Below are 21,960 nucleotides of genomic sequence, written 5' to 3' on the forward strand. Positions count from 1 at the left end.
CTTATTTGATAATAGACTGACAAGCTTGTGAGTCTATTATCAAATAAATCGGTTGGACTAAAACCTGGTGTTGTCAGACTTTTTACTGTGTTTACACAGGGGAGGAGCCAGAGGACTGGAGGATAGCTAATGTCGTTCCACTTTTCAAGAAGGGTGGTAGAGATTAACCAGGGAATTACAGATTGGTGAGCCTCACATCAGTGTTAGGGAAACTATTGGAGAAAATTCAGGAGAGATAATTAATCTCCACTTGGAGAAGTAAGGTTTGACCAGAAATAGTTTGCAGGGCTTTATCAGAGGGAGGTCATGCCAAACAAATGTGACTGAATTTTTTGAGGATATGACTGGATGTTTAATGAGAATTGTGTAAATGATGTCATTTATAAGGCTTTCAGCAAAGCCTTTGACAAGGTCCTACAACATTGGTAAAGTTAAAAGCCCATGGGATTCATGGTAACGTGGCAAGTTCGATCCAAAACTGGTTAATGGTAGGAGACAGAAGGTGGTGGTAGAAGGCTGTTTGTGTGACTGGAGGCTGGTGTCCAATGGTGTACCACAGGGATCAGTGCAAAGTCCCTTATTGATTGTGATACATATAAATAATATTGATGAAAATGTGGGGGATGATAAATAAGTTTGCAGATGAAGCTAATAGTGAAGAAGGAGGTTTTAGATTGCAGGAAGATATGGATGGGTTGGTCAGACCGCTGGAATTTAAACCTGAAAAGTGCGAGGTGATGCATTTTGGAAAGAGTAACAAGAGAAAAGAGTACTCAGTGAATGGCAGGAGGCTAGGTAGCTCAGGGGAACAGAGAGATTTTATGGATGCTTGACCACAGATCCCTAAATGCAGCAGCACAGGTTAATAGGGTAGTTAAGAAGGCATAAAGGACAATTACTTTTATCAGTTGTATGACAGATGATAAGAACAGGGAGATTATGTTGGAGCGGTGTGCAGTTCTGGTCTTCTCGCTACAGGAAGAATGTCAGAGATCATCTGTCCCGGGGCCAGACATTCTGACCAAGGTCAACAGACCATTAAATTGACTGTCCCACCTATGACAATTCCCGTGGCATGTTGGACCAGAAAATTTATCCCATTATCGAAACTAACACCTCAGCACAGCACTGACGCAGTGCTGCACTGTCAAAGCTGCACTTCTGGATGAAACATGAAACAAATCTGTATTGATCACCCCAGAATAGAGAAAACATTAGAACTACAGAGAAAGTATAGTGTGGATTCACCCAGAAATAGAAAGAAAAATTTCTTTCTATAGGAAAGAATTGGGAATCTGGGATTGTTTCTGCTGGAGAAGAGGAGGGTAAAGGAAAGATTTATTAAAATTTCATAAAAATATAAAGGTTCTTGATTAGGTGCATAGGCAATGGCTATTCCCTCCAGCTAGAGAATTAGTGATGAAGAATTATCAATTTAAATTTGTCAGGAGGATCAGAAGGTAATTTAAAAAATCCTATCTATCTGGAAAGTTGTTAGGATACAGAGGTTTATGTATAGGTAGAAATGGAAATGTCTTTTAAGGAAACAGTAGGTTAACCACCCCTTTAAACTGGACAGGGGGAAATCAGCTAAGGTCACTGGTTATCCCATGATGTTTGCGAGATTGGATGGCTGTGTGGACAGACAGTTAGCCTGTGGGGCCAGTGTCTATAGCTACTGTTGAGCTGTACTATGCCCGCTGCCAGGAGGTCCACTGAAAAAACCCAGACCACTGGTCTTAATTGACTATCACCAGGGTCAAAAGACAAGCGACCACTGTAGCCGGGAGTCCGGATGACACCCCAATCCGCCTCCAGGAAAATGGCCCAAAGGGACAGGGAATGGAGCCACGAAACTGTCATACTGTCCAGTAGTGCTATTTTTAGCATCCAGCTCCATGTCTATACCGGTTGGGACCCAAAAGCTCAGCCCATGGTTTTTGTGGGATCTTATTAGGGATAAAGGTTGGAATTATCCAGCACCTCCCTCCACCCATGGGTTTTTCTGTGGTAAAGGCGGCTCACCATTGGCTGCTGGTGGGATCCTCTGATCCCACAGAAGTTAATGGCAATTTGGATGGCTTGCTGGCTCCTTTGCTGGGGAACCCATGGTGGAGGCTGGCATTGGCAGGACTGAAAGATCCCACCAGTGGGAAGGGACTGAAAATTTTCACCTAAATGCCAAAACTTTGCTGCCATTCAAACCGGCGGGGCCTTGCAGTCTTGCTGACTGCATCCCCGCCACCGGTTTTCCAGCAGCAAGGGGGTGCATTCAATGAGAAATCCTATTGACAACAGCGAGGCCATAAGGTCCCATCATCAATGAGAAGTGAAGCAGCAGAAGTGTGCAAAACATGTCTTTGAGATGGAGAAAAATCCTACCCTAAGTCCTTTTCTGTCTCAATAAATGGTCCCTTGCCAGAAATTTAAAGGGATTCACAGGTGTGTGTTTTCCTCTCCAGCTAGGAATTCACCAGGCTGTAAAATGAATAAAAAAGACAATAACCTGGAGAGTTGTGGAAATAAAACATATCCCGTGCCTTATGGCCTGCAATCCAAATGTCAACTATAGGAAGAAAAGCAGTACGATGATTGTAGTAAATGTTTTATTATATATTGTAGCAAAATTGATTTGCTGGTAAATCAAGAAATTCATGAAAATTCTGGAATCTGATGATCTTGGGATCCATTTATGGAAACAAGCAGCCCAATTTAAAATCCTCTACTTTAAATAAATTTTACATTACATTACTACAGGAAGAAACTTAGAAAATTCTAACAGGATTAGACCGGGTAGATTCAGAAAGCATTTTCCCAATGGCAGGAGGAGAATTTAGAACTCGGGGTCATAGTTTAAGGATAAAGGGCAAAACTCTTAGGGCTGAGATAAGGAGAAGTTTCTTCTCTTAGAGGTTCGTGAATGTGTGGAATTCACCACCGCAGAATGTAGTTGAGGCCAAAACGTTGTCTGATTTCACAAAAAAATTAGATATAGCTCTTGGGGCTAAAGGAATCAAGGGATATGGGGGGAAGGGGGGAATTAGGATATTGAATTTGATGATCAGTCATGATCAAAATGAATGTTGGGGCAGGCTCGAAGGGCCAAATAGTCTACCCCTGCTTCTAGTTTCTATGTTTCTATGAATGTTACTTCATGCTACTTTATTGATAGTAATTAAACAATGTTATTGTATTACAGTATTATACTACAGACACATGTTCTTCAGTGAAATGTGTAAGCTACTAATTTATGAATAATAGCAATGATTTTATTCCATACTAATAATTTTAGTAGTTTCAATGATGACAAAACAATGTCTCCTTGCAAATAATTACCATTTACCTCACGGCACATTCTTCAATGAATCAGATTGTAATTATCTTAACACAGCAAGACAAGTTTTGCTCAAAAAAAGAGTTTTTTTGTTGAAACTTTTTATCTTCCTTTCATTAGGACATGCATAAGAATCTAATGTAAGGGAAATCAACAAATGTATACTGTATGAGAAGAGACTGCTGATTGATTGGCGAGTGGAATGTGATTGTTAGGGGTGTTGCCATGGAAAATGTACCAGTTGATGGTGACAGGCAGTTAACTGCCAAGCACTATCCTAAATATAAACCAGGCAACTTTACTCTGGCCATGGCATTGCTTTGAAGAATGAACCGGTGAATGACTGTCATTTATTTTATTCAGCTAAAGCATGTGCATGTTCATTCTGTCTGAAGAACAGAGCCCTGTGTATTAATATATGTAGCTTCCAGTCCACGTAAGTGCACTACATGGTGAATCTGACTGACAATCTTAAATTGGTTGTCAGTATAATTCTTAGCATACTGAGGATTATTTAGTAAATGTTGTCCATTTGTGAAATCACATCTAATGTCAGTCACTGTATTTTGAGTTTTGCAAGCACAGACTATACTTTGCCCATTATGAACAACTAAAAGGACATGCTGCTTGATGATCTGTCAGTCTTTGGGATATTTGGCCTACTGACTTAGCTTAACCTGTATTTATCAAATACCTTATCCTTCCAGGGTAATTTGAGGTAGACTGGGCACTTTTCAAGGCCAGAAATGGAGAAATAGTCATATGTAAGATAGGACATAGAGGAATTTGGGTAACCCATACATACGCAGGCACAGTGAGTCATGGGGATGAATCCTGTCATATGTACCACATGGCAGTTCGTCACTCTTACTCAAGTCCAGCAAGTGTTTTGTTAGCATTCTTTTGAGTAAGGCAATCCAGTTATATTGAGTGGCAGGTCTAATGGACACAAATTTGGACCTGTCATTAAGAATATTGTGTATTTTCTTGTTAAGGATGATCTTTTCCATCCATTTATCAATTTTACTGATGTATATGTCCAGTTTGGTCTTAAAGCCTCAAAACAGTGTAAGATATTTGTGGAAATGTGAAAATCAGACAGATTGTTCAGAATCCCACAGTTTACATGGCTGAATCAGCTAGATATGCTTTCACTGATTCAGCGTCTTCAGTAGATTCTGTTTGTGATGGGATAGTTGGGAGTAGAGGAGTTTGGGCTCAGAAAATATTTCTTCCTGTTTGATCTGGGATAAAAGTACACCAAAATTGAAACCATGCACAAGAAAAAACTCCTTACTTTCTGAGAATACATAGTTAGACAGTTCAGTTGTGTATTTAGTGGTATCATTAATTGCATTATCAAAGCACTTCTGCTTCCACGAGTTAATGATGCAAATGTGTTTCAAACAGGTTCTGTAGATGGTGGGGTCATCTATAAAAGCAATATAGCAGCATAAACAGATTAAATTGAAAAAGTTTTAAAAACTATGCAGCTTTAAGTTTATCTGCAAGTATCACAAGTAAGTTTACATCAACATTGTAATGAAGTTACTGTGAAAAATCCCCAAGTCACCACACTCCGGCACCTGTTCCAGTACACCGAGGGAGAATTTAGCAAGGCCAATGCACCTAACGGGCACGTCTTTCAGATTGTGGAGGAAATTGGAGCACCCAGAGGAAACCCACACAGACACGGGGAGAACGTGCGGACGCCGCACAGATAGTGACCCAAGCTGGGAATCAAATCCAGGTCACTAGCACTGTAAGGCAGCAGTGCTAACAACCGTGTCACATCTCACACCAATCCAGTGCAGGGCACAGCATACATTAGTAACCCTATTCCTAACTGGTTCAATCTCATATTGTTTGCTCTATCGAGATGTTATGTCTTATTTTAGTATTATTGATACATTTGGAAATGAAAAGTGACACAAGCTTGGTTCAATACACTGTTGGAGAAATTTGATAAATTGCTTACCTGTTCTTAACTTACCTGTCAGTTGAAGTATGTCGTTGACATCCCGAATTTGGTCTTTGTTATACCTCTATTTCAGGAATATAAGGTTGTACAGAACTTGGGTAATGTTGAAAAAAAGAGACATTTTTAGTCGAAGCTTTTCAGCTTGCACACCTCAGGATATTTGCAAGAATACCAAGTAAGGGAAATCAACACATTTGTGCTGCATGAGAAGAGACGGCTGATTTGTTGGCAAGTGCACTCTGATTGGTAGAGGTTTAGCATGGAGAATACATTAGTTGATTGACAGTTAACTGCTCAGCATTGTTTGAAATTTAAACTCGGCAGCTTGTCTCTGGTCAAGACATTGCCCTTTGGAATGAACCAGCAAATGCTCACTTATTTTTGTTTAGCTGAGTAGGTACAATGTGTATACATGCCATTTCTATCTGCAAAGAACAGGGTCCTGTGTATATGTAGCTTCCAGTATACTAAAATGTACCATACTCTGACACTGTTTGTCTAAAGAAGATATATGAAAAGAAGTTGTATGAAAAAAAATATTGAGGGCTGGATTGAAGTTGGCACCTTCTCCGGGTGGATGGCTTGTAAATGTTCAATTAGTAATACTGAGGTAACAGGGATGGCAGATGCTAGTAGGAGAGGATCAGAAAGGCAAAGATTCACAATAAAAACAAATCAAAACAAAACTGAGTTGCATCATCTGATATTGTGCTAGTCCAGTGCAACATTGCAGTGTGCAGCTAGCCAGCAATAGGAACAAGAGTAGGCTATTAAGCTTCTTCAGTTCCATCTGCATCTTAACTCCATCTACCCATTCAGCTTCACATCTCTTGCCATGTATATCTAAGAGAAAAAAATCAATTGATGACAGAATGGAAAGCTGCCATTGTCCTCTTGTCACAATGGCCTAGATCTAATTTTAAGATTATGTCCCATCATTCTCGATTTATCCATCAGTGGAAATAATTTATCTGCAGCTACCCTATCAATTCCAGCTACTGGTAGCTCAAATCGCCTCTTGAATCCTCCAGAGCTATATAGGTACTCACAGGTTCACACAGAAAACTTTCAAAGTCAATAGTTCGAAGCAGATTCTACTAAAAATAAACCCCATCAGTTTGTGAGAAGTAAAAAGAGATTTACTACCACTTAAGGCAATTTTCTGTCTTGGTTCCTCCTTAAAGAGAGAGCACTGGATTTTTAAATGTTCAAATCTCTTGCCAACCACCATAGAACAAAGGCAAAAAGAAATCACAAACCAGGAGAAGTGGGTCATTTTCATTTGGAAACAAATACTTTACTCCTTCCTGTTCATTTCAAGGCTTGCGGCAAGTTTTTACAAATGATAATGCAGGATATAGAGCACAGAAACAGGCCATGCTAGTGTTTAGATTCTACTCAAGACTGTTGCCATCTTTTCTCATCTAAATCTATTATCATAACCTGTTATTACCTTCTCCCTTATATGTCTTTGTACCTCATTAAATTGCATCGATACTATTCACTTCAATCATTCCCTGTGGTAGCATGTTTCACATTCTCACCACTCTTTGGGTGAAGTTTCTTCTGAATTGATAGACAACGATGAGTTCACAGGATTAATTGATGCCCAGGGAGGGATTATAAAACAACATCAAGTTGTAGTAGGCTGCATGAATTGCTGTCTCAGTGAAATCATCGTCCCAATTCACGACTGCTTCATTACTGTATTCCCAGCTTTCAATAATGGAATTATCAGTGCTCTTTGCTGGTTATTCATTTACAATGGACGAGCATGAGATCCATTAATTTTTGTGACCTGCTTCCTTGATATACCGAATGGCTGGATTAATTCTGGTAATTCCACAATTAACTGGCTACAGCTGATGGTATTTCATAAATCATAAGTTGTGAGGAATTATTAATATACAGTGGATGAATAAGTCATTACTGCACATGGCCCTGCATGCAGCTTTTTACATAAACCTCTTGAGTGTTGAGTTCTTTGATCATTGTTTTTTCCAACCTTTTCAAACAGTTCTGTTTCAATTTTGATTTGCACAACTGCAACTTTAAAATATTTAAATATATATAACTGCAATGTTTGTCAGTTATTTTATCAACATTGCGTGCACAAACATTTCAAACACAGATGCAATCTTTAATTACTTGCTCTGCCTTTCGCCTGTGTTTTCAAAACCTGTATTCAAACTCATTCAATAAGCAGAAAAGATCAGATGATTTACACAAAGACTATGGGCAGAACTTTCCTGTCCAGCCCTGCACAGGAATGGTAGTGGGCAGGACATGAACCATGTTGACGTTGGGCAGGATTTTGCAGTCTTGGGGAGGGCATGGCTGGAAAATTCTGCCCAATGTGTATCCTTCTTCTTTTGGATAAAATGTAATATTTTCTAAATGATAAAGCACAATAATTCATGAAAATTGAGTTGTCTCCTTTCCTGATTTTCCTTCATTCGGAATGTAAGGCTGGAAATTGGACTGAGTAGAATTGCTGGTCATGGTGTTACAGAGGCCAGAACATTGCTGGCCATTTCTGGCACAATGCACCCTGGCTAACAGGCCAGGCTAACCTGACGAAGGAACAGCGTTCCGAAAGCTTGTGGCGTTTACTATCAAATAAGCCTATTGGACTTTAACCTGGTGTAGTGAGACTTTTTACTGTGTTTACCCCAGTCCAATGCTGGCATCTCCACAGGGCAATAGTATAGACAGGCCATGCGTGTGTCAGAAGCATGCAAAGTGGGCAGATCGTGACATCAAATGGCATTTCACATTGATTTGAGGTGTCATTTGCCATTTTGAATCATGCAGCTCCAGTTACTGTCATGATCATTAACAACAGGGACCCCTCCCCTCTATCTTTACTGGTGTTTTGAAAGGGATTACCACACAGCTTTCAGGTGAAATGATTTTGTCTTACTTTTGTTGGTGTGGAGTTTGCAATACTGTGTTGTGTTTCTGAAGGGATTTTGCTAACATTTTGGATTTTTGATGGAATGATGTTGGATCTTGATACAGAGGGCAGAGGAGTTTTCCACTGTGCCAAAGGAAAGCCTGCTTCATTTAGTTTGGCTATAGATGTACACTACCTTCAGCTGGAACATAATATGGAAATGGAGAGGGGAAGTAGTAGTATGCAAGGGGAAGAGGAGAAATGCTGTCAGTAGAAGGCCATAAAACCAAGAAACCATTGTCAATTTTCCTGAACACCATCTGGTTCAGTAATGTCATTCAGGGAGAGGAATCTGCCAATCTTATCCGGTCTGGCATATATGTGACTTCAGATCCATTGCAATGTGGTTGACTCTTAAATGCCCTGGAAATGGCCACGAGCATGGTTGCCTCACACATACTGCCTCCAAAACAATATCAAAAGACAGCGGGGACAACCTTAAGGCCACGCCCGACATCCGTGTGAATGCCGGCAGGGATTTAAAATTGGGAAGTTGCAGTCCTCGCTGGCGAGTTCGCAATTTTGATCTTCCCCACCTCTCTCCCCTGCTATGTCATCTGTATCTTTACCTATATTTGAATAGATTTTAATATAATTAACCCAAGCCCTTGCCAGATATTGGGCCCCCTCCCCTCCACCTTGGTTTACAACAAATTCACCTAAACGTTAATCTGTCTTGGGGATCTCCCTGGTAGCGCAAAGGTAAGTATTGTCCCTGGTGGAGAGGGACATGGCCAGACAGTGCCCACTGGCACTGCGCCTTGTCACAGGTTGGCACTGCCAGGTTGGCACCATTTCAATGTAATGTTGGTCAGGATCAGATGGGGATGCCAGCAATAGCCATTGGGTGGGAATGGGGGAGGTGGATACCGGCTCAGACTTTGGAGGGGTGGGAGGAAGAAGAGACCAATGATCGGAGGGGAGGAGGATGGATAAAGGGGCCAATAATCAGGGGGTGGGGGAAGGGTCCAGTGATCAGTGGGGATGGACCGATATTCAGGAGGGAGTAGAGAAGTGCCGACTCTGATCGGGATTAGGTAGGGGAGCCCCTGTCACCTCTGTGGTGGGCTGGTGAGGGGCGGGAAATCTACTCAGGCTTTGACTGGGGGGGGGAGGCATTTAAAAATAGTGCCCCAATCTCTGTGTAACCGGGTTTTTCTGGCGTGTTGAAGTGCTGGTACCTCTGGATGACGATGGGAAACGTGCCCTTTTGATTTTGTTTTTGGTAGGTGCGGTAAGATCTGTAGAGAAACCTGATCAATTTCTCTGGAGAGGAACGTGCAAGTTTTCACACCTGAAACAATACTGTGCAATTTTTGGGAAAGATTTAGCCCAACCTCTCTCTATACGTTCTCTGGGCAAGTAAGATTTCTTCCTGATGAACCTATGGGTATCGTGCCTGACCTGCATTGGACTCCCAATAAAACAAAACATACAACATTGGGACATAAGTGAAACATAGCTTTCTCTCTATTGAGTATCACAACCTTCCTCTAGAAGAATTCCATAAATGTTAAAAAGTGGAAAAAGTCATGAATCTGGAAAGAAAGTAAAAAACAAATTACTGCAGATGCTGGAATCTGAAACTAAAAGAGAAAATGCTGGAAAATTTCAACAGATCTGGCAGCATCTATAAGAGAGAAAAGAGCTAACATTTTGCATCCAGACGACCTTTTGTCAAACGATCGTCTGGACTTGAAACATCAGCTCTTTTCTCTCCTTACAGATGCTGCCAGACCTGCTGAGATTTTCCAGTATTTTCTGTTTTGGTTGAAGACCCTATATACTTGGATCTTGCCAGCTTTCAGTCTAATTTTCTTCCATTTAATAAATGTCCTTTTGACTGAATCTTCAGTCAAAAAAGGCAGGGCAAGAATTTACTGGTTTCAGTAAATATATACAAATGTTAAACAGTGGCAAGACAGCATCCCTGTGTCTCCTCAGGTAAGGCAGAACATTTCTATTCTCTTCTAATGCAGATCAAGTGAACAATTAGGCCAGGTTCAAGCTGATATGTTGATCTCTGTGGTAATTCCATCGGCCACAATTGCAATAATGAATTCTGCCTTTGACAGTGACTTTCGGATTTCTGCAATTAGACATGGACCTTGTGCAGATGCTAGAAATTGATGTCAGTTTTACACGGGATTGACGGTTAATGCTGACAGCTTTGCTGTCATTACAAGTACAAAATCCAGTCCGTTATTGTACAAAGTCCTGATCATGAAAATGGTTTGGGCCTCACACTAATGCCATTGGGCAGGTGGAACAGATAGCCTGCCCATCAAACATTTGATTCATCCTCTAATCAAAAATTGTCCTTGTCATCATTATTATGTACACTCAAAGATTTAAATAATAGACCTTACGCTGTAAATATATTCCTGTGTGATTTTAATTCATTTGACTAATCATTTTTTTTTAAAGTAAAGAAACATTTTGATGTTTTTGGGACGGCACGGTGGTTCACACTGCTGCCTCACAGCACCAGGGACCCGGGTTCAATTCCAGCCTCGGGTGATTGTCTGTGTGTAGTTTGCATGTTCTCCCTGTGTCTGCGTGGGATTCCTCCAGGTGTTCCAGTTTCCTACCACAATTCAAAGGTGTGCGGATTAGGTGAATTGGTCATGCTAAATCACCCCTTAGTGTTGGGAAGATTAGCAGGGTAAATATGTTGGGTTATGGGGGTAGAGCCTGGTTGGGATTGTTATCGGTGCATGCTCGATGGGCTGAATGACCTCCGTCTGCACTGTAGCGATTCTACGATTCTATGATTAAACAAATGGGTTTTAAAGTTAAAAGCAAGTCAGATGGTGCAGTGTTCGATTCATTCATTAGAGAAGAGATAGAATATACAAAGGGATGGAACATGAACAGTAGCTAAAAGCAATGAATTGACAAGGTGTTTGTTTGTTCACATCTCAAGGCTAGAAATCCTATTCTTGAAAGTATGGAGAGTTGGAGTTCAGTGATGACAGTAGCCTTGGATATGACTGCCAAAATAAAAAGAGCACAAAACTGCAAAAAATATTATGACCCTTAATTATCTTGAAACCCTCCATAAGGTCAGTTCTTAACCTTTTCAACCAACTCTAATGAAAAAAGTCCTGTGGTGAAATTGGCCTTCACCAAGCCTGATTAACTGTTCCATTCGAGCTCAGTGTTTCATGAGCCACAGATTCACTATAACCTGTCACACAGTGTGGGTGAAGACTAATTTCACCCTCTGAGCTTTTGTCTTATTAACAGTAATTCTTATCTTTGGCAACCTTCTAGTCAAGTTACATTGCATCTTTTCCAGTGCATTTATATCCTTCTTAGTGCAGAGTGCTCAAAACATTACACTAGTGCAGCCTAGCAAAAGGGTGGGCAAATATTACCCTTTTTATTTGTCTATGCTAAACTGTCTGCTTGTCTGTTGATGGCGTGACTTATTTGTGCTGCAGTGTTTCATTATCTACACCTATTAGAATTCCAAGACTTCATTGACCTTCTATTCCATTTAAAATGTCAGCCAGTTAAAGTATATTTTCTTTCCTTATTCCAACTTTGAGAACTTTGTTTAACTTTTGCTTTTACGAGTATGGATATGTTAAACAGCAATGCCGGATAGGTTAAACAGCAATGCCAAATGGGTAGGCTATGCATGCCAATGACTGGTTGGTCAAAGCATGTTTCTTCAGTTGTTGATAATAGGTTGGGTACAAACAATAGTAAACCAACACGCACTTACAAAACTCAAAATGCCTATTGTTATGTGTGATTCCACAATTCGGCAGAAGTTGCTGAACAGTCTTGAGTGAGCTAATACCTACATTTGCAACTGATTTAAGGTAATCTATTGAGCTTGTAACATGGCTTATTTGCACATGCAAGAAGCTGCATAAATTTGTATGTAGAGTCCTGTTCTCTGAAAGCAAAATGAATGTGTTCAGGCCTTGTGCCTTTTTTGAATTACCTGGGAGATTGGGGAGCCTATTGTCCCCCATTGCCTTTTCCAGGGCAACATCTCAGCTAAGTAGAACCCTCTTGCTGACCAATCCACATCCTTTATCTGTGCAATATAAATAATGATCTTTGAAATGTGATGTCCTTGTGATGGTTCTGATGAGTGTAAGATAGAAAACTTCAGCAATTTCATGAAATGTATGATTAATATAAGATATACCATTAATTCTGCACACTCATCTCATTCAACCTCATTGACTCTCCAATAGTGTAAAGTTCAATTTTGTTAGACAGCTTTTCATAAGCTCTTCTTCTTAAAATCTTTCTTAAAACCTTTATGAACAACATCCACTACAATCCTTTCACCAATCTCCTCTGTTACATAATCAAAACATTTAATTAGTTTAGTCTTTATTTTCTCTCAAAGGGTCATTAAACTGGATGCTGGGCCATTGAATTTAATCAAGGTTGAGTTAGATCAGGTATATCTAACCTTTTTGTGTGGCGGGGATCACATTTCAGTTTATTTTACACTCAAGGGGCCAAAAAGCAAATTTCAGAAAAATACGGTATGGCGCAATGTAAAACATGATTTTGTTTTTTAAAAAAGTGAGTTGTGTAAAGATACAAAGTAAAATTTACTTGCTCTGTGAAAAGCACAATGTCAAAGCAATAAATTAATGATTTTAAAAAGGATACTAAGAAATAAAGATGAATATTTGAGTGTGAAAAGATGCAAAGTGTCTGTCCAGCTCACTCTCAGTCTCAGTGTGATCACTCACATATGCTCACCCACTATGAGTTTTATTTGTATTCATTCATGGGATGTGAACATCACTGGCTAGGCCAGCATTTTTTGCCCATCTATTAGAAAATAGTGACCTGCTGCCGACTTGAACTGCTGCAGTCTGTGTGGTGTAGGAATACCCACAGTGCTGTTAACAAGGGAGTTGCAGGGATTTAGTCCAGTGACATTGAAGGAAGAACAATATGAGAATGTGGGTTGGTGTGTGGGAATGAGATTGAATGAGAACTCGAGCCTGAGAGTGAGTCAGACATATACACACATGTACATATACACGTATACACACACACACACACACACACACACACTTGCACATGCATACACACACACCCACTTCTCTCTCTCTCTTTCAAAAACACGTATACACACATTTTCTCTCACTCACATGCTCATGCTATCTTTCTCTCAGACACACTCAGCCTCTTGCACACATTTATATTTTCTCACGTACGCGCTCACTCACACAAATTCTCTCTCGTGATTTTTTGTGACAAGTTGTCACATTCAACTTGTTCTTTTCATACTTAAAACAACCCTGATGGATGTTTGGTTTACAAAAGTTATCAGCATATGGAGGTCCTCATTGGTAAAATAACTTTCTTTGTTGGTTTTCAGAAACCTTCTGTAGAAAAAGCTCATTTTACAGCTTAATCAACAAGCCTTACCATTGCATTAGGTTATTCTATGCTTCCATTCAGTGCTCTTTTTTGCCAAAAATGTGTTGCTTCATATTGGTTCATCTGTTTTTCTGAAGGATGGGGTGATTCTCCCAAAAAATTCTAAGTGTCAAATAAGCGTAAAAACTGGATTAAATCATGTTTTTTTCAACAGGATTTTCAAAATGAATCTCCCACACTCTGTACGGCAGAGTGTGTTAATGTGAATCCTGTTGAAAACCAATGGGCATGGCCTATTCCCACTGGCGAGGCCGGCAACATAGTGCTGTGCACGCCACTGCGCGTGCGCCCATCTGTTAGTGCCGACATTTCATGCACAGTAGCCTGCATTGCTGGCCTTCTGATCGCTGGCCAGCCCCGCAACCCCCCCCATTGCTGGCTGTGCGACCCCCACATGGCCCAGATGTGTCCGGGCCAGCCGCCCCATTGCCCCCAGTCCACCTCCATCCACCCCATCCCCTCCTCCCACAGCCCTAATCTCTCAATTCTGCCCCCCTACCATCAGCAGTCCCGATACCCTGCACCCCCCACCATAGCCCCAATCGCTGGCCTCCCTCCCTCTATCATTCAGCCTGAATGCAGAATGGCAGTGGGAGCCTCTCACCCCCACCGATCATACTCAGAGGCCCTGCCCCATTAGGCTCTGTCCCCACCATTAGACTCCTCCCGATGCACAGTGGGCAGTGCCAAGCTGCCCCTGGGCTTTGGTACTTTGCTCCTTGGGCAGTGCCAGGGGCCTAGGCTGGCACTGCCAGGCTGGCAATGTCCAGGAGGCACCCCCAGGCATCAGGCCCTCTGGGAGGGATCTCGATTTCTGCACCCCCTCCCCCATTCACTCTAGCAGGGTCAGGTTGCCAGCTCCCTGCAAGTGTGGACCTGCAATCCCCACTGGAAAGAACCACTCCTGGCAAGATGGGGAGACGCTAGAGGGCCCAGAGATTTCAGCCCAGGGCCCACTAATGATTTAAAAAATATATTTAAATGTACGTTTGCATAAATTACGCAGCTCCGCGCCGATTTCTGGTGTGGAGCTGACGACCCCAGAAATCCAGAGGCTCATGGAGGCTGTGGCACCCAGGGCCAAGCCCACAAAATGGTCTCTGCTCGAGTCTCCCATCCTGCTGTTCTATAAAAGCACCGCAGCAATTTGAGAGAATTGCCCCCATCTTTCATGCCCACATTCATGACTCAAGAGCTCTTCCCCGAGTGGGGAGCTACAAACAGTTTCCTGTTCATTGTGTTTATGAAGACACGCTAGAACATATTGCATAATGGGATATTGTATTGTTATCCTATTTTGTAATGAATCATAGAACTCGCTCTGCACGGATTTGCTGTATCTGTGAAAATATCCATGTGCTTTAGAGGGACTACTACAGGGGATACAGAGTAGATTCACCAGGATGTTGCCTGGGACAGAGCATTTGAACTATAAGGAAAAACTGAATAGGCTTGGATTATTTTCCCTCGAGCAGAGAGGGCTGAGGGGGGACATGAATGAGGTGTAAAAGATAATGAAAGGTATGGACAGGGCGAGGAGAAAGCAACAGTGCCCTAGGTTGACGGATCAATCACAAGGGGGCACAGCTTTAGACTAAGGGGCAGGAGATTGAGAGGGGATTTGAGAAAAAAAGTCACTCAGAGGGTGGTAGGAATCTGGAATGCACTGTCTAGGAAGATAATGGAAGCCGGAATCCTTACAACATTTAAAAAGTATTTGGATTAGCATTTGAAACAGCATAACATTCAAGGATATGGGACAAGTACTGAAAAATAGGATTAATGTGACTCAAATGGTAGTCATTGTCGACGCAGACTCAATGGGCCAAAGGGCAAATCTATGATGGGCCAAAGGTACAACTCCAAGACTCTACTGTTCCTGAAACCTGCCATGTCCCCATAGTTCATGGTAGTAAGCAAACTTTAATAATATTGGTCTGGTACACACATTTGAGGCATTTATGAAAATAGAAAGCAGACAACATCTCAGCAGAAGTCCCTACCTACACCAAAAATATAGTAAAACAACTGCGGGGGAAAATGACAAAATAACATTAGTTATGATCAAATAAAACTCTGAGGAATAAAAAGATATTTAAATCTAAGTTGCCGATGCTGTTTTATTTTAGGTTTTTTAGTAACGATAGAGGAGTGGAAGAGAAATAAGAAATATAATTCATAAGCAGCTATTTTATCTCCTACCATTAATTTCTAGATGCAGCTACACTCATATGTTCCTCTGAAGGACCTCTCTGCCTCCCTCATTCATGATTCACAAGATCTTTCCCAAGTGGGAAACTGGGATGCACGTTGAACATCTTTCTGTTCTCTGTGTATATGAAGACATGCTAGAATATAATGCATGATGGGATATCATATTGTTGTCTTATTTTATAAAGATTCATAGAGGTTTTATTCTCGCCTGAGATTATTTACAGATTAGTTTAGCCAACCTCTATTAGCTCCCTTGAAAGACTCCCCAGACCTAAAAGATGATAGATACCTATTTCGTAGCTGGCTTTCCTCTCCAGTTGAGTGTACTTGAGAACAGCTGCCACTGAAACCACTTTTTTTGCTGAGGTCTACATTGTTTCTATCCGCTAACTCTTGGTTGAAAATGATATTATAAAATATTAATTTTATCTTGTAGGATTATGCTGGAAAGGAGAAGGCCATAGCTAAGGCTCTTGAGGATCTGAAAGCCAATTTCTACTGTGAATTATGTGACAAGCAGTACCACAAACATCAGGAGTTTGACAATCACATAAACTCCTATGACCATGCTCACAAACAGGTAAGTGGAAGTTTGTTCACTTAAGTAGACATTTACGCTTCTTGCACTCGACAGAAGGCAGCCTGTGTTAAAGGAGGTTTCAATGAAAAACCTATTAATTAAAGAGAGGAATGTCACACTTAATTTACACCCCACAGATTATTATCTTGGTACTGAATATATTTTAATTGCAGTCATACTGATTGCACATAATTTGTTGGGGATGGGGAATCAGCTGCTGGTTATCTGTTCAAGCAAGTCCAGGTAAATAAAAGTCATTGCTGTGTTGTTAAATTTTAACATCTGCTGGTGGTTTGTTGTGCATTAATACTTTGTCAGATTCAGCAACATAGGTATCATACCACAACGTTTTAATGTGTGAAAATTATTAACAAATAAAGATAACCAGTACATGTCTGACCAATTTAGAGCCTAAGAAATGTAATAGTACAACTGAGAGTTGACAGTCTGAAGACAACATTTAAACAAATGGGTTAGTACCTTTGTTAAAAATTTCACAGTAACTTCATTGTAGTACTACTGGAAGCCTTTGAGTGACACTAATAAAATAAACTAATAAACTAAGATTGTGATGAGTTTGATTCAAAAGTGTTAATTGTTTGTACGATAATACCATTCTTTGTAATTTCTATCTGATCAACAGTAATTCAAAGTTTCAATATCCGCAACCTTCAATATTGAAGCAACAGCTTTTAACTACTTCTGCTTACTTAGTTAAGGAGCTGCATACTTTGAGCACTTCATGTCATAGCACCTTCTATGATTTACGATCTTTCTGGATTTGTGCTGGGGGACTGAACATGCATATTGTGTTGCATGTATGTGGTGTGGACCTGGCTTCAGCACCAGTGAACAATCACACTCAGAGAGCACTTTACAGTGAGAATGTATAAAATGTCACAGTGCTGAAGTGGGAACTGCTTTTTAAAATTTCATCTGGCTTGAGGATGAATGAGTACTGAAGGGGAACTATTACAAAATTAGAAGTGTACAACAGGCAAACAATCCTACATCACCCAGATTACTCTGGGAATGTTTGACAATATAATTGAGAGCACAGTGGAAGAGGACTTTCATCCCTCACATTGATCGACCCAAAATAAATAGGGCAACATAAGAAAACAGTTCCCATAACTACTTTTTATTCACCTGTAAAACTCTCAGATGTAGCTCACATAGAAAAAATATTGTGTTGTCTCATAAGTGTGGAAGAAAAGGAAATATGTCACTTTTTACTGTTGCCAGTGACCTCAAGAAGCTGCCCAAAATGTTGTAATAATCTCTGTTATTCACTTTTCCTGATGTTGGCTGGAATTCTTGCAAAACAATTCTAAATTGGGGCGGCATGGTAGCACAGTGGTTAGCACGGCTGCTTCATAGCTCTGGGGTCCTGGGTTCGATTCCCAGCTGAGGTCACTGTCTGTGTGGAGTTTGCACTTTCTCCTCGTGTCTGCATGGGTTTCCTCTGGGTGCTCCGGTTTCCTCCCACAGTCCAAAAATGTGCGGGTTAGGTTGATTGGCCATGCTAAGAAATTGCTCCTTAGTGTCCAGCGATGTGTAGGTTAGAGGGATTAGTGGGTATAATATGTAGGGATATTGGGGTAGGGCCTGGGTGGGATTGTGTTCAGTGCAGACTCGATGGGCTGAAGGGCCTCTTTCTGCACTGTAGGGTTCTATGGTAAATGTTGAATTTGCATGAAAACTGGAGTAATACATGCTGTTTTTTTTCAGTGAGAGTTCAGCGAAGAATCTCCCACACTCTGTGCACTGCTGAGGTCATAAGAACATAAGCACTAGGAGCAGGAGTAGGCCATTTGGCACCTCGCGCCTGCTCCGCCATTCAATAAGATCATGGTTGATCTTTTCGTGCACTCAGCTCCACTTACCCGCCTGCTCACCATACCCTTAATTCCTTTACTGTTCAAAAATTTATCTATCCTTGCCTTAAAAACACTCTATGAGGTAGCCTCAACTGCTTCACTGGAAGGGAATGCCACGGATTCACAACCCTTTGGGTGAAGAAGTTCCTCCTCAACTCAGTCCTAAATCTGCTCCCCTTATTTTGAGGCCATGCCCCCTAGTTCTAGTTTCATCTGCCAGTTTCACCTCCCTGCTTCTGTCTTATCTATTCCCTTCATAGTCTTATATGCTTCTATAAGATCTCCCCTCATTCTTCTGAATTCCAATGAGTATAGTCCCAGTCTACTCTGTCTTTTCTCATAAACCAACCCTCTCAACAACGGAATCAATCTAGTGAATCTCTTCTGCACCCCCTCCAGTACCTGTGCATCATTTCTCAAGTAAGGAAACGAAAACTGTACACAGTTCTCCAGGTGTGGCCTCACCAGCACCTGAAACAGCTGCAGCATAACCTTGCTGTTTCTGCAAAATAACCTCCCTGTTTTTAAACTCCATCCCTCTAGCAATGAAGGACAAAATTCCATTTGCCTTTTTAATTACCTGCTGCACCTGCAAACCAACTCCTTGAGATTCTTGTACAAGGTCATTCTGTGCACGGCAGCATGCTGCAACATTTTTAGCATTTAAATAATAGTCCATTTTGCTGTTATTCTTATCAAAACTCATGATTTTGCATTTACATCAATGTACGCCATCTTCCAGACCCTTGCACACTCACTTAGACTATCTAAATCCCTTTGTAGACTTGCAGACTTTCAGTGTCCTCTGCACACTTTGCTCTGCTGCTCATCTCAGTAACATCAGTGAATTTCGACACACTACATTTGGTCCCCAACTCCAAATCATCGATGTAAATCATAAACACTTGCAATCCCAACACTGAGCCCTGAAGCACACCACGACTCACTGATTGCCAACCGGAAAAATACCCATTTACCCCCACTCTGTGCTTTCTGTTAGTTAACCAATCCTCTATCCATGCTAATACATTATCCATAACACTGTGCACCTTTATCTTATGTAGCAATCTTTGGTGCAGTGCCTTTGGGGCGGCACAGTGGTTCAGTGGTTAGCACAGCTGCCTCAAAGCGTCAGGGACACGAGTTCGATTCCCAGCTTGGGTCACTGTCTGTGTGGAGTTTGCACGTTCTCCCTGTGTCAACATGGTTTTTTTCCGAGTGCTCCAGTTTCCTCCTACAGTCCGAAAAACATGCTGGTTAGGTGCATTGGCCAAGCTAAATTCACCCTCAGTGTACCCAAACACGTGCTGCAGTGTGGCGACCAGGGTAGTTTCATTGAAGTGTGAATGTAAGCCAACTTGTGATTAATGAATAAACTTTTGTTAAATGCCTTTGGGAAATCCAGATACACCACGTTGACAGGTTCCCCATTGTCCACTGCACACGTAATGTTCTCAAAGAATTCCACCATATTAGTCAAATATGACCTGCCCTTCATGAACCCATGCTGCGTCTTACCAATGGGACAATTTATGTCCGGATGTCTCATTATTTCATCCTTGATGATAGATTCAAACATTTTCCCTACTACAGAAGTTAAGCTAACCAGCCTATAGTTACCCGCCTTTTGTCTATCTCCTTTTTTAAACAGTGGAATCACATTTGCTGTTTTCCAAACTGCCCTAGAGTGGAGCAAACTTTGGTAAATTACCACCAGTGCATTTGCTATTTCCCCCGCCATCTCTTTTAGCACCCAGTTCTACAAGAACTGCCAGAACTCTCCATTCACCTGACGAAGGGGCAAACCCCGAAAGCTAGTGAGTTTACTATCAAATAAATTGGTTGGACTTGAACCTGGTGTTGTCAGACTTCTTACTGTGTTTACCCCAGTCCATCGCCAGCATCTCCACATCATCATTACACAGGACCTGATCAAGGATAGCTTACTCTCTCATAGGTTCCATTACACACAGTTCAGGGGAAATATTGCAGATACATTCCATGAACTCCTCCTCAAGGCTGACTTGATGGACCTGGTTTGACCAATTGACATGTTGATTAAAATCCCCCATGATAATTGCTGTACCAGTTTTACATGCATCAGTTATTTCTTTGTTTATTTCCCACCCCACCATGATGCTATTATTTGGTGGCCTATAGATTACTCCTATCAGTGACTTCTTTTCCTTACTATTTCTAATTTCCACCCAAAGGTCATCAGCGTGTGTATTATTACAAAGCTGTGGCGGGGCCTCTCCCTGCTGGAGAGCCCAGCAGCATGCGCCGATCTGTCAACACTGGGATTGGTGAATGCACGTTGGGCCTGCAGTGCCAGCCTCCCGATTGTATGCCAGCTCAATCACTGGCCAGTCCCGTGATCCCCGCATTTCCAGCTCTCCGAGTCCCCCCACGGCCCAGTTGCTGGCCTTTCCTCCTTCCCCTATCGATTCTGACTGAAGAGTGGCAGCAGGACCCTCCACCCTCGCCAATCACCCCAACAGGCCCTGCCCCAAGCCCCATATGCCCCACCCCTCTGGCACTTCCCCATGCCCACAGGGCAGTGCCAAGGTGCTCCCTGGTCATTGCCACTATGCCCCTTGGACAATGTTGGGGGCCCAGACTGGCACTGCCAGGGTGCCAATGCCCAAGGGCCATCCCCATATTACCCACCTGATTGCTCTCCCCCCGCCCCCCTCACTCCAGCAGTGTTTGGTCGCTAGTTCCCTGAAAGTGGTGAACTGGAGTGGACCACCCTGGCTTGGGGGGGTGTTGGTGCAGGGTTGGGGTGGGGGGTGGTGAGGTGATGCTGGTGGGCCTGGAGATTTCAGTCCTGGGCCCGTTAATCTCACTTAGATGAGATTCAATTGACAATTCAAACGATTACTGTGTCTCCCTACCAATTTCCTGCACTAAGCTGATGCCACTGGAAATCTGGAACTGGGAGATGTTACCACGGCAGGACCGCATGCACGAACCCTGCAAATAGGCCGATGCGGGAATCCTCCAGCCTGCTGGCCGTTACTTTTATTCCAATGTGCGGCAATTGGTGGATTTCCAGGCATCTGCAGCCAATCACTTTGAAAAATTCTTACAGACAGCAAATCAGGAAGTAAAGGTACTGATTATCCATCACTTTTTCATTGTCTTAGAGAGCGTGAAATAAAGTTTTCGCTCCCAGGCCACTGTCACTATCTGAGGCTCACTCATATTCATCATAAACTAAAGTTGGCAACCTACTGTCTATTAAAAAAGTGGTGGCATAGTGGTATTGTCATTGGATTAGTTACCCAGGTAATGCTCTGGAGGCCTAGGTTCAAATCCCACCACAGCAAATGGTGAAATTTGAATACAATAAAAATCTGGAATTAAAAGCCGAATAATGGCCATGAAACAAAAAACCATCTGGTTCACCAATGTCCTTTAGGGAAGGGAATCTGCCATATTTACCTGGCTCCAGATCCACAGCAACGTCGTTGACTCTCAAATGCCCTCTGAAATGTAAGACAATTAGGATGGGCAATAAATGTTGGGTCCAGCCAGTGACACACACGTAACATAAGAACATAAGAAATAGGAGCAGGAGTA

The 21,960-nt window shown here is 41.9% G+C and overlaps 1 protein-coding gene across 2 annotated transcripts in view; it reads left to right on the forward strand.

Annotated features, from left to right (window-relative positions):
• The window catches only part of znf804b (zinc finger protein 804B), a 448,968-nt gene that overhangs the window by 342,628 nt on the left and 84,380 nt on the right, over positions 1-21,960 (forward strand). For both annotated transcript variants that reach the window (XM_080210414.1, XM_080210422.1), the window contains exon 2: positions 16,352-16,495. In XM_080210414.1, the coding sequence (XP_080066540.1) occupies positions 16,352-16,495 (144 nt within the window). The remainder of the gene's footprint in view (positions 1-16,351; positions 16,496-21,960) is intronic.

This window comes from Carcharhinus amblyrhynchos, chromosome 2 (assembly GCF_965287045.1).
Source record: "Carcharhinus amblyrhynchos chromosome 2, sCarAmb.v2.hapA, whole genome shotgun sequence".
Taxonomy (NCBI): Eukaryota; Metazoa; Chordata; class Chondrichthyes; order Carcharhiniformes; family Carcharhinidae; genus Carcharhinus; species Carcharhinus amblyrhynchos.